This window comes from Grosmannia clavigera (assembly GCF_000143105.1).
Source record: "Grosmannia clavigera kw1407 unplaced genomic scaffold GCSC_167, whole genome shotgun sequence".
In the NCBI taxonomy this organism is placed as follows: Eukaryota; Fungi; Ascomycota; class Sordariomycetes; order Ophiostomatales; family Ophiostomataceae; genus Leptographium; species Leptographium clavigerum.
The window spans coordinates 612,115-629,184 of NW_014040772.1; the positions used below are offsets into that span (position 1 = coordinate 612,115).

Here is a 17,070-nt window from a genome sequence, read left to right on the forward strand (position 1 = left end):
CAGCTCCTTGCATGTTGCCTATTGTATCATCGTGTTCATTAATATGGCCGTATGACCCGGCAGGTTCATCAATACATAATTGGGACATGAAAGTACAGAAAGTGGAGATGTGAAAGTGCAGGAAACAGGAACTCAGACAAAACAACGCTCGCTCTCGTAAGTTGTAGTCGTCACAAATCAGCTTGCGTCCCATCAATGGAGAAACCGCTTAAACATGGCCCGCAGGCCTGATCCCGTCTTCTTGCCCTCGCCATCCGTCCTGACTTTTTCATTGTCGGACTTGGCCTTGCGCTCACGCTTCTCCAGCCGGTCTCTGCGATGCTTCTCGTCCGTCATCTTGGCTTCCTTGGGCTCTGACTCGTGCACCTCTGCCGCTGCTGTAGCTGAAGTTGAGACATCAACTGCTGGCGCGTCGCTCGTCCTCCTGCGTCGCGATGTTGCAGTTGAGACCGGCATTGGAATTGGGAGTGAAACCCGAGCCGAAGCCGGTCTCACAGCTGTAGCCAGACGCTCGACCTCTACGCTCTGTCTAGGGTGACGACTATGCCGATGGCTCGTCGGTACGTGGTCACTGCTGCTCTTTGGCTGCCTCGTGCTGGGTTGCATCTCGCCGTCGTCCTTGGGCCGTCTGAGCGATCCAAATCTCGATCGGAGAGTGCCTGAGCGCCTGACAGGTTCTCGGCTGTCGGAGCTGATCGGCACTGTCTCTTCTCCGTCCCGGAACACCCTTTTCTTCTCGGCAGTAGCAGCGATGCTGTCTCGCAAGGGAAAGCCGGGCTCTGCCAGTCTGCGGCTGGTCGACGGCCTCGACGCCGAAGTCGAGTTCGACACCGTCGATGGAATCGGAGGCACATCAGTGTCTTTGGATGCTGTGCTGGCAGCTGGCGTGCTGGCATCGCCTGTTGATGGCCGCGAGTGTCGATGGCCGGACGAATGCCGGTTGCTCAACGAATGCCGCAGTTCCCGTCGCTCGTCGTGTCGCTCTCTCGGCAATCTGTCCACATCTGGCTCCTTGCGTCTGCTTCCTTGAGCCCATGAGCCTTCGCCCATTGCCGCCTCTCTTTCTCGCTCCTTCTCCCTTTCCCTTTCCCTTTCCCTATCCTTCTCCTCTCGCGCTTTCCGCGCCCGTCTCTCGGCTCTGCGTCGTTCGTGAGCCTCCTGTTCTTCGCGCAGCAGCCGCTCCTTTTCATCATCCGCCCGTTCTCTCTCGTGACGCTCTCTCTCGTGACGCTCTCTCTCGTGGCGCTCCTTCTCAGAACGCTCTCTTTCCGGTCGTTCTCTCTCGTGACGCTCTCTCTCTGACCGCTCTCTCACGCGCTCTCTCAAGTGCTCTCTCTCCTGCTCTCTCTCCCGCTCTCTCTCCTGCTCTTTCACCCGATCTCTCTCCCGATCTCTCTCTCGATCTCTCTCCCCCTCTCTCAAACGCTCTCTCTCCCGATCTCTGTCCTCTCCATGATGCCGGTGGTACGAAGACCTGCGAGAAGCTGACACCGGACCTGAGCTCTGGCCGCTCTGCCCCGAGAAGCCGCCAGCTATGCGCGCCGGCGCCCTCGGCTGTGAGTTCTCCGATCCCGACGGCACCGAATGGCTGCTGCTGCTCGGGCGTTGCCGGTGTCGACGTCCGTGTCGCGGCATCTCTCCACCGGTCGTGCTGTCTCTGTTATCCCGATCTGCCTCACGGCTGCTGTAGTAAGAATGGTGGCCAGAAGAAGAGTGCTCTCCTCGCGGCCGTGAGCTCCTTGCTGCTCCTGCTCCTGCTGCCATCATGTTGGGCACTGCCTCCGAGGAACTTCCTCGTAGCTTCTCGTCTGCGAAGAGGTCAGCTACAGAATCGCGCAGTGCGCTTTCTCCCTCCAAACCCCTCTTCTCGGCCGCCGGGGAATCCTCCTCTCCCTCTGTCTCTGCCATCCATTTTGCCACTTCTGCCGCTCCTGCAATTTCTTTCCCTTTCCCTTTCCACTTCCTCCCTTCTGCTCCGGCTGTCCCCCACGCCTGCTCTGTCTCTTCTTGCCCCGTTATCTCATTCACTCCTTCTGCTCTTTCCATCTCCTCCGCTGTTGTTGGCGATCCGGGCCGACTCAGCACCTCTGCAGTTGCATAAATCACCACCACTGCCGCGATTTTCTCCTCTATATCTTTAAACATTCCCGAAAGCTCCCGCTCCAACCCATTACTCCGTACCCGGCCCAGCCCCATGGCTACTGCATCCTGCAGATCTGGAATCACGACTGTCGGTGTCGGCGCTTGGAGCGCGTCTTTGGAGCTTGTCCAGGCGTCTTGGACAAGGCTCCCGCTGCTGTTGGACATTGACAGCATGGTCTGCTCTTCGAGCACCTGCGAAGAGTCGAGTCCCGAGTTGATCGATCGAACATCCTCAGGGAGTACAAGCTCGCCCGATGATCCAATGTCTATGGAGCTGGCTGAACGAGGGCGCTGTTCATCTTCGCTGCTTACAGAGTGACCAGCCATCTCAGCCAATCCAACACCACTCAGTGTTGCCGCAATCTCTACCCCTGCAAATGTCTCCTCTTGAAAAGACTCGTCTACTGGAGCGTCATCGCACTGCCCGCTGCTGCCTGCTGCATCAACAGCGACGAAACTGTCCTCTTCGATTATGCCAGCTTCAAACGCAGGCAACTCACGAGCCGACGTTGAGCTTTCTGGCTCTTCTCTAGCATTGGAGGTATCGTGTAGTGTCGCTACATTGACCGCGGGCACAGAGTCGTTGAAGGGAATGTCGATCATGGGAACAGTCGACCTTAGTCCTGGGGTTGTAGTAGCCGCTTCGTCAACGGCCTTGACCAGGACATATTCCTCGTCAGAAGCTGGCTTTTGCGCGATTTCCACCACAGGATATGCTGGTGCCGCCTGGTTTCTTGATTCTGTCGGTATAGTTTGTTCAAATCGTGAAGTCGTGCTGTCGTCTGGAAAATCATCGGAGTTGGCAGTTTCAACTACAGCAGGCACATCTTTCGCAATACCATCCAGTTCGATCGGATCGGCCTCAGCAGCAGTCTCAGAAGTCTGAATCTCAGAAGCGTCATCCTCAAGACAAGATCCAGTAGCTTTGGGCTCAAAAGACCCGGAAGCCGGCTCAATGTCGACAGGTTTGGGCTCCACCGACTGTGTCGCATCACCGTCCTCGGCGTCCGTAGAAGTTCTCAGGCCGGCTTCAGAAGATTGTGCAAGGACAGGGCCAGACACCGCCTCAGCTGGTTCCATCGCAACAGCAGGCATAGTGTTTGCAACATAATGAGCGACATTCTGAGCAGTATCCTCGGTCACCATAGCGGCCGAGACAACGACAGAAATTCCAACACCCGATTCGGGAGTTGCTTCAGCATCAGTCTCGACCTCAGGAACAGCAGCCTTTTCAGCATCAGTCGGCACTTTGGCGGGCTCGAGCTCTGACATCGCCACGGGGGTTCTGATGGCTGTCGTTTGCTCTTCATCCCTGAAAGCTGCAGAGCTGACACCAACAACGCTTGCATCCTGCCATAATGCCCGTTCTCGGACATCTTTCTCTTCAACTGCGTTCTGGTTTCTTGTCACGGCATTGGCAGGCAGGGAATGGTGGTCCACGTGGTCTGAGCCTTCCGGCAAAACTGCTTCGGATGGTGTCTCCTGATCTTCAACGATAACAGCCTCGACTAGGACCTGCCCTTCCTGCACGATGGCAGGAACATGACCCTCGGCCTTATCTCTGGCTAGCTGTGAAGCTACCGCTTCAGAAATAAGAACATCTTTCTCGGCAGAAACAGCGCAACCACTCCCATCATCGTAAAGATCTGCAGGAATCCGTTCTGGAACGCCTTCATTGTCCCTGGTTGTTGCCAAACTAGATTCAGGCTTATCGTCAGTAACGACAAGGCCTGTTTCTAATGTGGTACGGGCAGAATACCCGGGGAATTTCAGTTGAATATCACCTTCTGCTATCGCGGCGGCTGATGCAGCAGCAGCTGCTGCTGACGCTTCTTCCCGCGCCACGCTGTCGGTGTCGACAGCTGAAGTGCCTGCGGCCTCTCTGGCCTCTTCGGCCTCTTCGGCCTCTTCGGCCTCTTCGAACTCTTCGACCTCTTCGCTGGCATCGTCCGCAGTGGGCTGTTCCGTAACTTCAAGAGACTTGGCGGCTTCTGGTAGAGGTGCTTCTTGAGTGGGCTGGACATCGTCTGCTGCAGAGATCTCCTTGGCTGATGTCTCTGGCAGTTCACTGCCAGATTTGGAGACCGGCACTGTCACCTCTGTTGGAGCGGCTTCCAGTAAGGCCTTCGGCTCGACAGCCTCCACCTCTTTGTTGATCGGGGCATCTGAGAAGGAGACAGCTTCAGGCTCTGACACAACGGCGGTGTTAACCGTTACTTCTTCTGATGCGACAACGTCTAAGACGCTTGCCTCCTTTGCATTCTCGATGCCCTTTGGTTCAACAAGGCCTTCTGGGTTGGCAGCATCGGCGACAGATGTGGCAGCAGTTCCGCTGTCGCTCATATCACTCTCCGCAAGCTCGTCGTTCCGAGGGAAGCCGCCGAATTCCTTCTCTTCGAATTCCTTCTCTTCTGGGCTGTGCATTTCCTCCTCTTCTCTGGCTCCTTCGCCTTCGGGGGTGTGATCAGCAATGAATTGGGAATATTCCTCACCTTTAATACTCCGGCTCTTGTCCTCAGTGGCTGCGCTTGCTGCTGCAGCTGTCGCTGCCACGGCTACCGCTGCAGCTGCCGCTGCAATCTTGTCGGCTGTGGTGAATTCCGCCGTGTCTGTTGTCTTGACTTCGTCTGTCGTTGTTGCTAGTTGCTTCTCTGTGGCCGCTTCGGCTTCCACTGCAGCAGGAGCTTCGGGAGCAGCCTCGACCACGGGGGTGTCTGTTGCCGGGGCAGCCTCAACCTCCTTTGCAGTAGTAGGTTCGACTTCCTCTGCAGGGGCGGTCTCGGCCTCGGCCACCGGAACATCGATCACTGGGGCAGCTTCAGCCTCCTCTGTAACGGCAGTCTTGGTCTCCTCCACAATAGTGGCCTCGACTTCTTTCAAAGGGGCGACTTCAGCCTTCTCCACAGGGGCAGTCTCGACTTCCTCCACAAGGGTAGTCTCAGCTTCCTCTACGAGGGTAGTCTCAACTTCCTCCACAAGGGTAGTCTCGGCCTCCTCAACAGGAGCAGCGACTTCCTCCGTGGGAGCAGCCTCGACATCCTTGACAAGGATGATCTCAGCTTCCTCCACAGCAGCAACCTCGACTGCCTCCTCCGACTCCACAGGATCAACTTCGACATCCTTGGGGCGCACAGCCTCAGTCTCTTTGGTGGGTGTGACCGTGGCCTCCTCAACAGGAGCAACGACTTCCTCAAAAAGAGCAGCCTCAGCCTCTTCAGCAGGGATAGCCTTAGTTTCTTCGGTGGTGACCTTGACTTCTTCCACGAGGGTGACCTCAGCTTCCTCGGTAGAAGCAGCTTCTTCCGCTGGGACAGCCTCGGCTTCCTCTACAGGAATAGCCTTAACCTCCACGGGGGCTTCAACTTCAGGGGTGGCCTCGACTTCCTCCACAGGCTCTACCGGGGCGTCTTCAACTTTCTTAGCGGACGCAGCCTCGGTCTCTTCGACTGACGCAGCCTTGACTTCTTCCACAGAAGCAGCCTCGACAGACTCCACAGGGACGGTCTCGAGCTTTTCCACAGATGCTGCCGCAGACTCCACTGAGGCCGAGTGGGGCTCCTTAGAAGAAACCACCTTAGGCTCCTCTGCAGGAGCAGCCTCAACCTCCTTGACTGTCTCGGTCTTGGCCTCCGTAATAGGAGCAGCCTCGGCCTTCTCAGCAGGAGCCTCTTCCACAAGGGCGGCTTCAGCCTCGACTTCCTTGGCGGCAGTGGCCTCAGCTTCCAAAACGGGAGCAGCTTCAACATCAGCTACCTCAACCAGAGCGGCTGTTGTCTCCTCTACAGGGGCGGTCTCAGCTTCCTCAACAGTGTCGACTTCCTTTGTAGGAGCAGCTTCAGCCTCGACCTCCTCTGCGGTGGCAACCTTCGGTTCCTCGGCAAGGGCCTCCTCGGCTTCTTCTGCAGGGGTAACCTCTGCCTCCTTGATAGAAGCAGCCTCAACTTCCTCCACAGGAGTGGTCTCAGCCTCGACGAATTCGGCGGGGACTGCCTTGATGTCCTCGACAGAAATGGTCTCAGCCTCCACAACGGCTGCGGCCTCGATGGTCTCTGCAAGGGCGGTTTCGGATTCGACTGCCTCAGCGGGGACCAACTTGACCTCTTCGACGGAAGCAGTCTCGGCTTCAACTGTCTCGGCAAATGCAGCCTCAACTTCCTTCGCAGGAGCAGACTCGATTTCAACTGTCTCGACGGGGAGTTCCTTGGCCTGCTCGACAGGAGTAGATTCGGAATCGACTGTCTCGGTGGGTACAGCCTCGGTTGCCTCAATAGGAACACTCTCGACCTCATCTGCTTGAGCAGCTTCAATTTCAACGGCCTCGACTGGGGCAGCTTCGACCCCTTCGGCAGGAATTGTTTCCACCTCGGCTGTCTCGGCGGATGCAGTCTCAGCTTCCTTAGCAGGTGCAGTTTCAAATTCGACTGCCTCGACGGGGGCTTCCTGAACCACCTCGACAGGAGTAGTTTCGGCCTTGACTATCTCGGCAGGTGTAGCCTCAGGCAGAGTCTCGGCCTCTTTGGTGGGTGCGACGTCGACCTCTGCTGAAGCAGTTTCGGCTTCAACTGCCTCGACGGAGGATTCCTCGACCTCCTCCACGGGGACAGTCTCAACCTCGACAGGGACCGCAACGTCTTCCACCGGAGCAATATCGGCCTCCTTGACGTGAACGGCCTCGGACTCCTTTGCAGAAGCAGCCTCTGTCTCAACAGGAGCAGTCTCGGCTTCCTGAACGGGGGTAGTCTCAACGACCTCCTCAGCTGCGACTTCCTCTACTGTTGCGGTTTCGGCCTCCTTGGCGGGAGCAACCTCGACTTCCTCTGTAGAAGCAGCCTTGGTCTCAACTTCTTCAACAGGGGCAGCCTCAACCTCTTCAACGACTGCAATCTTGGCCTCCTCAGCGGAAGCAACTTCAACGACCTCCTCGACTGCAACTTCCTCCACAGAAGCAGCCTCAGTCTCAACCGGAGCAGTCTCAGCCACCTCGACAGGAGCAGCTTGTGTCTCCTCAACAGGGGCGACCTCCTCCTCAGTTGCAACTTCCTCTGTAGAAACAGCCTTGGTCTCGACCTCTTCAACGGGGGCAGCCTTTACCTCCTCAATGGCTGCAGCCTCGTCCTCCTTGGTGTGGGCAGCTTCAACGACCTCATCAACTGCAATATCCTCCACAGGTGCAGCTTCGGCTTCCTTGACGGGGGCAGCCTCAGATTCAACCGGAGTTGTCTCAGCCACCTCAACAGAAGTAGCCTTTGTCTCCTCAACAGGGGCGACCTCGATGACCTCCTCAGCTGTAACTTCCTCCACGAGAGCAGTTTCGACCTCCTTAGTAGAAGAATACTCAACCACCTCCTCAGCTGGGGTGGCCTCAGTTTTCTCAACAGGAGCAGCCTCGGCCTCAGTCACCTCGGCGGGGGCAGCCTCGGTCTCGACAGGCTCAGTAGGGAATGCCTTGTCCTCCTCAACAGGAACAGTCTCTGCTTCCTTAGTAGGAGCGGTCTCAACCGCCTCCTCAGCTGAAACGATTTCGACTTCCTCCACAGGAACGGCTTCAGACTCGACACTCTCGACAGGTGCGGTCTCGACCTCCTTGACGGTGGCTTCCTCTGTGGGAGCAGCTTCAGCCTCGACTTCCTTTGCGGGTGCAGCCTCAGCATCAGCCTCCTCGATGGGAGCAGCTTCAACCTTAGCTACTTCAACTGGCGCAAGGGCCTCAGCTTCTTCCACAGGTGTAGCCTTGCCTTCCTCAAGGGCAGTCTCAGCTTCGTCCACTAGGACTGCCTCGGTAGTCTCAGTAGGAGCTTCGGTCTTTTCTGTGATGGGAGACTCGGAGACAGGGGCGACAGCTTCTCTAGAATCCTCCTCGACGGCTTCGGTCTTGGAAACTGATTCCTGTGCTGGATTTTCTTCGGGGGTTTCGTCTTCGGAAGTCTTTTCGGTCACCGGCTCAGCAACAACCTGCAGCTCGGATTCGGCGACTTCTCCAGTAAGTTTCTCAGTTTCATCAGCAGTAGAAACGGTATCCGTCTCTTCCTTCTTGTCGGTGGACACTGTTGCTTCGTCACTTGTCGTTGTAGCCTCCTCTTCGACAACTTCAGGGCTATCCTCGGCCTCCTTTGATGGCTCGGGAACCTCGTCAGTCGTCTCCACATCTTTCTCAGCCGCTTCGGAAGGCTTTCCGTCTGCTGCGGCAGCTTCGACTTCGACCATTTCAGACTTCTCTAGCTCCTTGACATCCTCCAGGGGCTTTTCCGTCGTTTCCTCAGAAGTCTCTACCACTGCCGTGCTCTCCTCAGCTGTCTCGGCCGGCCCAGCAACTGATTCTGCCGATTCTGGTTTTCCGTCCGATTCATCCACAAGTGCAGTATCAGATACAGCTTTGCCGCCAGAAGAAACAGGTTCGATTGCTTCCTCGTGAACAGCCGCATCTTCCTCAGTAGGCGTCTCGACAGGAGCTTCAATTTCGGCGGCCTCCTTCACAGTCTCTTCCGCGGCTCCCGTGAGTTCTTCGGGGGTGCTTTCAGGCTCAACTGCGGCTTCAGGCGCGGCCGTGGCTTCGGCTTCGGCCACAGCTTCAACCTCAGTCACGGCTTCAGGCTCGGTCACGACTTCTTCAGGGGCAGACTCAACCTCAACCGCGGCTTCAGGCGTGACCATGGCTTCAGGTTCGGCCACAGCTTCATTCTCAGTCACAGCTTCATTCTCAGTCATGACTTCAGGGGCAGACTCGACATCCTGGCTCGAGGCAGCCAGAATTTCCTCTGCCTTCTCAGTCGATGCCTCTTCCTGCTTTTCCTCAGCCTCGACTTTGGGTTCAGGAGTAACCTCAGGAGCAGCTTCGGTAGCAAGCTCAACCACGGCCTCAGAAGCAACCTCGGGAACAACTTCCAAAGCTTCAGATTCAGATTGGAGAGTTTCGGGCGCCGCGTCCGAGACAAGCTCTGGCGCCGCTGCGCTAGATTCGCCGCGCACTTCAACTTCGGCCTCGGCCTCGGTTTCCGTCTCCGTAGACTTCTTGGCTTCTTCGTCCGCAACAGCGTCCGTGGACACTTCTGTAGATGCTGATTCAGCAGTATGCTCCTCTGGCTCAACCGCTGTTGATGATGGCGCTTCTTCTACCAATTCGGTCTTGGTGGGCGCCTCCGAAGGCTTATCTTCTGCCTCCTTGGGCGCTTCCTGCACAGACTCTTCTTTGGCAGAGTCTGTTGTCAATTCTGGGGTTGCTTCCTGAACATGAGACTCAGTGGGAGCTGGCGAGTCAGACGTCTCCTCAATTTCACCCGCAATCTCAGCAATGGTGAAATCTGCCGCAACATCGGTTTCAGTCGCAATTGTTGTTTCCAGCACTTTGGGGTCCTCGGAGTCAACGTTCGACTGCTCTGGCTCTTTAGCAACAACGGCGGATGTGTCTTCTGCGAGGCCGTTTGCTTCGTCGGTTGGTGCCGTTTGTTCAGCTTCGGAAAACTCGGGTCCCGCAGTCGCCTTCACTTCAGACTCTTTCTTCAGCTCTTCAGTGCCAGAAGTTGCCTGCGGTTTAGCTTCTTTCTCTCCTTCTGCTTCAGCAATAGCAGTTTCAGCCAAAGGGTCCTCTGTTGCAGAAGCATCCTTGGTCGGCGCAACGTCTTCCTGGGGCTCTACAGAGGCAGTCTCGGCGGCAGTTTCGATAGCCGGTTCGACAATGAAATCGGCGATTTCTTCAGGTGTAGCCTCAGTAGTTGCCTCAGCGGCAGCCTCAGTGGCGGGCTCGACGGTAACAGGTGCTTCAACGACAGCAGGGGCAACTTCCTTTGCCATCTCGGTTCCGTTTGTTGCCTCAGTTGCTGCTTCTGCTGTCACGGCAGCAGCTGCGACGTCTTTCGACTCATGTATTTGCTGTTGCTCCGGGGTTTGCGGCTCTGCCGAATCTGTAGAATCATCGAGTGTCGAACTGCCAGCCTTGGACTCTGACTGCATACTGGTTTTCGACTTCTTTTTCTTGCTCTTCTTGCTCTTCTTTTTCCCGCTGGGACTCGCTTTGACGTCACCTTCACTCTTTTCTTCAGTTGGTGACTCTGTCTTCTCAGATTCGGTTTCGACAGAAGCAGCTTTCTTGTGCTTTTTGCCTGACTTCTTTGACTTCTTCTTGGGCGTTGACGGTTTCGAGTCGTTATCTTCGTTCGTGTCAGCGTCAGTCCTGAACTCTCCGCATGTAAAATTGATATTTACCACTGAAAACGTACCCTCTATTTTGGTGGCTTCTTTGTCCTTGCCATTTTGGTCCTGTGCTTTTGGCTCTTCCGACTCGATACTCACTTCGGTATCGACATCAGGCTGTCCATTTCGGGTGCCTTCGTCGATATCAAGATCTTCCTCCTCAAAGTCCTCTTCTTCAGAGTTGATTTCCTTTGAGAATTCGACATTGTTGAAGTTTGCGATATCGGGCATATCGTAGTTGGCAACTTGAATATTTTGAGGATTGAACAGCCGTTCTTCGCTGAACAAGACTCCACCTTCAGCTGCAGTCGCCATGTCTTTCAGTCTGGTGTGAGGGACCTGTCTACCAGACAGCCTTGAAGAGAGGTTTTGGTCTGTATGTTTGAAGGTGCTCTAAGTAGGCACCTTACTATCTCTGTCCAATATTCCAGTAGGTACAGTATAACGAGAATGAAAAATTCGATGGGAGGCCCAGTATATTGCCGAAGTGGATCTTCCAGTTGCCGACAATAACAACGCAAAAACCACAGGGTAAGGTGGGAATGGCAGGGGAGTGGTATTAGAAACAAGTGGGATGATTGCAGATGGGAGTCAACGATATCGCGGGACTCAATGGGTATAAACCAAAAATACAATTGTGTGCAGCTTTGCTGCTTTGCTCTACTTCGAACAGCTCTAGCTCCTTGAGGCTGATTTCCTCGGAGTGCAGTGGGAGCTGAAATGTGAAAATGGAGATGTAAGTGGGAAGCAGAGAGGACAGAAACACTGGTTGCAAAGTCTGAGAAACAGAAATAGGTAAACAGGGACGAAGAAGGTCCCGACGGAGGGGAACTCTTTTTTTCAATTTCTCTGTTTTTTTCTGTTTTTCTCGCGCTTTCACCCCAGTCCACACCAAGAGAAGACGCCGACGAGCTGCCTCTAGAAAAATGAGGCGGGTCCTTTTATGCACCCACCTCCAATCAAGTCTGGTCTAAACAGAAGGTGATACCCCACGCTGCAAGCGAGCCACTTTGAAGAGGTTCGAAGTTCAAGTGATTAGAGCGAATGTGTATCGTGCGCACGGTTCATTGGTGTATTAAGATAGAAATGGGGCCATGTCGGACCCAGTTCTAAACTGTTCGCTGTCAAGGTGAAAAGCAGGATAGAAGTATCACGCGGGCAGATGAGGGAGAAAGCAGAAGCAGTGATGTTCACAGATGCAACTAAGTACAGAGAAGTACGTGCGGGTCAACAATAGTACAAGTCGGATCAAAATGGGTGCCCAACACAAAGTCATTGGACTGCAGAAGAAGTCAGCCACGGCATGATGCTTGTACTTGCAGCTATAAGATTTGTACTCGTAGGGCCCGGCACGATCGTCTAGACAAGGTATAGAAGATCGATCAAGGAGGGGGGCTCGAAAAACAAACAGAGAGGGGAACAGGGATAACCTGACCATGGACCCACCGAAGCAGCCATGGCTCTACTGGCACCTCGCTCTGTCTACAAGTGACCTGCCACTAGACATACTCCGAAGCTTGAACAAGGCGTACAACGAGATGCAAGAGCATCGACAGACGGAACCATGGCGCAATACAGGAGCTGTGGGGTCACGATTGCACAGATATTTTTCATTGAACGGCACACTCGTGCGAGAACAGAGAAGTAGTGAAGGTAAAGCAGGGTCGGAGAGAATCAGTAAAGTAAGGGTAGGGGTGGTCGGGAAAGGGATCCAGAGATGGAATAACCCAAGCTGAGCAGGTGCCTCGTGAACTGCCCGGTTTATTGTGCGCCGTAATGCAGCACATAGTAAGATACGAGCCATGCTTCAAGACACAAAATGTACTCGGCCGGATGCATGTTCAATGGTTCGCACTTGTATATGCAGAGCGGGTGAAAATAATGGTGTGGTGTGGATCGTGAGGTGGGCATTGTGGAGCACGGGAGAGAAAGCAGAAAAGAGGGACAGGGAAGGTGGCCGACAAAAGAAAAGACAATCTGAGGCGGCACGAGGAAGGAGAATAATGAGGGGCAACGCAGAAAAGGCGCAATCAAGTGGGCTTGCACCCTACGATTCGCGAGTAAGATGCAAGAGCGCTCCTTCCTGTGGCAGGCACAATGCCGTAAGATGTTTTATATCCATATCGTACGTCGGGGGTATGCTACGTGGCACCTTCCACGACGTGTCGCCGGTCGGCCAAGTCAGACGGACCCTGCCTATCGAGTTCCACGTTGAGCAGGCGCATTCCAGCGGTCGCCGGGAGCCAACGACAATCAGTAAGAACAGCCGAACCGATACTGCGTAACTTACGAGAGGTAGTGTATTTTCAAGACCGGTTGATGCTAAAGTAATGTGCTGAGTCGAGTAGCGTCATACATCGACAAGGGCCCTGGTCACCATGCATGTTGCGGCGGCAAGGACGGTACACAAAAGTCCTTTGGGCAGTAAATATCACCGGTCTGATGTCATTCGTTCGGATAAAGGCGGAAGGAGAGAAGAAGGAGGAAAAGAAGGGAAACGAAAAAGGGAAAAAAAGAACAAAAAAGAAACTGCCGCAGACATAAAAAAAAAACTGCAGGCGTGACACCAGGTATGTGACATCGTACTCGTACTATGTATGTACGGGCAGAGGCTGAGGGAAAATACGACACATATCTTACTATTCTGTACGAGGATGTGATAAGATTTCGGCACTCGTACTCCGTACATACGTCGTAGTATCTTACATACTCTGTACTCCATAATACAGAGTAACTTGGAAGAGTCAGACAGGCCATGAATTGCCACCGACCAGTCGGTGGACCGGCCCACGGCTGCCGTTGGGTGGATGGGAGACCGACAGGCTAGATAATTGGGGAAGTGACCCACAGAGACGTTTTGCCAGATGCGGCGTGCTTTTTTTTTTTTTTTTCTTGACTTCCCGGGCCTTGTTTGCTTTTGGGTGTACGGACTACCGCAAGGGTTTGGACTAGTTATCGCTGCGAGCTTGCAGGCCTATGTGCAAAGCCTGCAACTTGCAAGCCTCTTTTTCCAGCACTTCCAGGTCAGGCATCAACACAGTAAAAGTGGCACTAAGACATCGCGGCCTCTTCCCTCAACCACGTTATTGCGGCCGCAGCTACGATCTGCCACCAATTAGGAAGTGTCTCACTACGTAAAGGTAAGGTGTTTTTGAAACGCAGTACGAGAAGTCGTAAGCAGAAGGCAGACGCAGGCAGTAACAAAACCGGGCTTGACGCTGCCCAAGGCATCTTGCCAATTGTCAGCTACATATGATACGGAGTACTCCGTACTAGTTCTTTTTCTGATACTACGAGTCGTATGTAGCCTCATTCGGTGAGTGGGTCGGCTTGAGGCCCAGAAGCGGTGTGACGCCGTAATATAGATAGCATTGCGGTGAATACAAGTGGATAACCAGATTGAAACACACGAAGAGATTTGCACGATCGAGGCGGACATACGTCGTAGTGGACCCCCTTGTCAAGTGGGGTTGGACGAAAAACGACGGTGAGAGCGAAGCCGCTTCACTCCCATTTGTCTGAAGTTGCCTTACAGAGTATTTGTGGTGATGCATAGGCCTTTTGTGCTAGAGCGTCAATGCTACCACTCCGTAGCGTCTACGAGAACGTCAGAAGGCTGGGCGGCACCAGCCACACCAGCGACCTTTTACGTTGGCAGCCGCCACACATCCCACACATCTTCTATTTGAAGGCTTTATTGCCCTATACACCAGTTACTTAAAACAAAAAGGGTAAGTGGTTGTCGGGAAATACCCCCAACCTTGCACGACAGAATGGGCAAGTCCCGAAAATAGACAGTGGAAAAACAGCAGACAAACAAAGCAAATGCAATCCTTGAGATACGCCAACGCCAACTGCCTCAAACCGATAAGATCGTGATCTCCTTCCAAAATGGATCTGCCCAAGAACAGCAAGTTAGGGAGGGGGGGCGCCATATTCGGCATTGGCGTTTGCTCTTATCTACCCTGGCGTAATGTCAGTACCGTCTCCGCTCGAGTAACAACAGAGGACGGTGTTCGAGGAAGAGTCGCTACGCCGTAGAGCCAGTGGGGTGCACTCGTTCGGCCCATCCCACGCCCGTGATGATGATACGCAGGTGGGAGAGAACATGGGGTTTAACACCTGCCCATCCTTTAACCAATCTCGTCTCAGCCCATCTCTTTCGCCAGTGCTTATGCATACACATCACATAGCCATCTCGGCCTGCAGCTTCCGAAGCTCCGCTTCTTCGTCGTCCTCCTCCACAGCCTTCTTGACTGGTATTGTGTTAGACAGTGGCTCAATGGTACCAGAACCAGGGGTATTGCGAACAAGGGGGAATCTTACTCTCTCCGTTTGCTGCTGCCGGCAGCCTGTGGATGGCGTCCGACACTGGCACTGTTCCGGTCTCAAGCATCTTGTTGTCCAGCTGTTCCTGCTGCAGCTTGTCCAGCTCGTCTTCCAGGTCGGCATCATCCACAAGGTCTCCAATCGTACTAGTCGTAATGGCAGTGACAATCTCCTCGCTGAGTTGGTTCTGCAGGTGGACCTCCTCCCTGGTAGACATGTAAGTATGTAGGAGCAAAATTGCGAGACGACTCCAATCTAACAGAGAACCGACGGGAAGAGGTAGGGCTAGAAGCCAAACATACATCGTCGCGTCGACCTTCTCCGGCGTCAGGTTGCCGTGGATCGTCTTCATGGCTGCGGCCGCCCGCTCCATCGCCGCCAGTGTCTCCCGGTTGATATTCGCCGACTCGATGGCGTTGACTTGCTGCTCGAGCGTGCCTATCTGGGCCTGTGTCTGCTCCAGGCTGTGCTCCAGCGCCTTCTTGCGCCGTAGTGCCGCCAGCGCCGCTTTTCGATGGTTAGCTACAATATTGTATACTCTGCGGATCTTCCCTCGCCACCGCCTTCATCGCATATCTCCCGATAACCTTCTCTTTCTTCTACAGCACATACCGGACTTGTTTGTTGTAACGTTCTTTCGAGCAATGGCATCCTGCTGGTCCATCTGCTTCTGCAAATGCTCTTCTCGCTTCTGTAGCATATCAAGCTGCGATCGCAATCCGAGAATAGCGTTCTTCGGTGTGTCCTTGCGCTTCTGTGCGGATGCGCCACCACCGAACCAGCCCCAGACGCCCGACATTGTTCTGGATGGTTCTTATCGACCGCTACGGGAGGGGCAGAGCTGGTGAGGGGTATCACTCGAGGCTTCGACGACAACGCTGCCACCACTCTCCGAAAACTAGCCTCTGGGCTGAATATAGCCAGACAGTAAGGCTTTGTTCGCGGTATTTTTGGCTTTTTTGGCACCGCTGTGGCTGCGGCTGCCGAGGAACGGTGGACTCGATACTCGTAGGTTCGCTGGTTTTTCGGAGGACTTCGGGACCTGTTGTCTTTTCGTAGTTATACCGGCCAGAAGTATCAACGCGTAAGTGTTGTCGAACGCCCTATAGAGTAATATTTTGTAGATTCCCAGAAGAACAAGTCTCCCAACTGGCGATAGCGTAAATTACCGCGTTGCTTGAGAAAAAGCTCCTTGCTAGGTGAAGATAATGATGATGCAAGTTGGCAAGCAGGCTGCCACTAAATAGCAACCACGTGCCGGACATCTGGGCAACCCCACCGTACAAAAATTCGGGCCATGTTCACTCACGTGACTTGGTTACTAATGCCCACTTTAGCTCAACGCCGACCTCATGACTCGAGATAATCGCTGCCTTCCTTACAAGCCGGACGACTGCCGTCTCTTGTTCGTTTTCACTCGCTACCTACGCAGATATACGGTTCGTCGGACTTAAAAATAGATTCTTGTTTCCAATGCTTAAGCCCGAACCCCGCATAAATATTATCGTCGAAACATATCTTGGCATAAACAAAGAATGAACGGGAGGGCTCGGTATTGACGAGACGGACTAGCCATGTCTAATGGACCACCACCATCCCAAATATGCTTTCTATCTGATCTTTCTTCCAAACGCCCGGGCGATAAGGTCAGATTTCTTGGATGGTAAATTATGCTCTCCTCTGTCTAATTTGAATGCTTTTCCACGGCATGGTCTTGTGTATTTGGGCAAGCTAGTCGTTTTGTTATAAATCGAATTTTCAAAACTCGGGCAGTCATATTTCATGCTTTGAAACAAGTATGCTGACTTTGGAACACCGGACTGACAAATGCGTCTTTGGCGATTTCAGCGTGATGTCATATGCGGTTGCACCGGGCGTATTGACATTGAGGCACGAGTATCCTCAGGCATCACGAGATCGCGCGCTTGTGGACGTCCGGCTGCTCCTGGAAACGCTGACAGCGAACCAGGTGCAGGTGGGTGAGTGGGTCAATGTGATCGGATACGTCAACAGGATTGTACCGGCACAGTCGACCAAGTTCCCAACCAGGGAGGCGAAATGCAAAGATGTGCATGTCCAAGCCCTTATCCTTTGGTCCACCGGACCACTGGATATCCAGGACTATGAGCGCTGTCTTGGCAACTGGGCCTCTAACGTCGATACATAAATTGCCTGTATGGAGGTATTTTTTATGGGGGGGGTTCGAACCAGTGGTATCCTTGGCGGCTTGTGCCTCCAAAGGCCGCCTGACGATGCACCTGCTTCCTGTCAATCATACCCGTGCAATCCCGCGTCCTTGGTGGCTGTGTTGTTTTAGCATATAGCGCAGTGAATAATAGCCGCCAGGAGTATGGTGGTCATATATACCTATCTTTTGCGTTGCGTGCAATCGTGTGGCTATCGGGCTCGTTC

General features: G+C 54.0%; 3 protein-coding genes across 3 annotated transcripts; 1 reads left to right on the plus strand and 2 right to left on the minus strand.

The window, feature by feature from the left end:
• Positions 1-192: 192 nt before the first annotated feature.
• On the minus strand, positions 193-10,644 carry CMQ_6180 (pe repeat family protein; the record flags this gene model as incomplete). The annotated part of the gene is made up of 2 exons (XM_014315245.1): positions 193-10,286; positions 10,356-10,644. The coding sequence occupies 2 exons, from the start codon at positions 10,642-10,644 to the stop codon at positions 193-195; spliced, it is 10,383 nt and encodes a 3,460-aa protein (XP_014170720.1).
• Positions 10,645-14,514: 3,870 nt separating this feature from the next.
• Positions 14,515-15,457, minus strand: CMQ_6043 (snf7 family protein; the record flags this gene model as incomplete). Its single annotated transcript, XM_014315108.1, has 4 exons — positions 14,515-14,585; positions 14,656-14,864; positions 14,961-15,165; positions 15,271-15,457. The coding sequence occupies 4 exons, from the start codon at positions 15,455-15,457 to the stop codon at positions 14,515-14,517; spliced, it is 672 nt and encodes a 223-aa protein (XP_014170583.1).
• A 999-nt stretch (positions 15,458-16,456) lies between these two features.
• Positions 16,457-16,825, plus strand: CMQ_6100 (uncharacterized protein; the record flags this gene model as incomplete). The annotated part of the gene is made up of 1 exon (XM_014315165.1): positions 16,457-16,825. One exon carries the CDS (start codon positions 16,457-16,459, stop codon positions 16,823-16,825), a length of 369 nt encoding a protein of 122 aa, XP_014170640.1.
• Between the last annotated feature and the right edge of the window lie 245 nt (positions 16,826-17,070).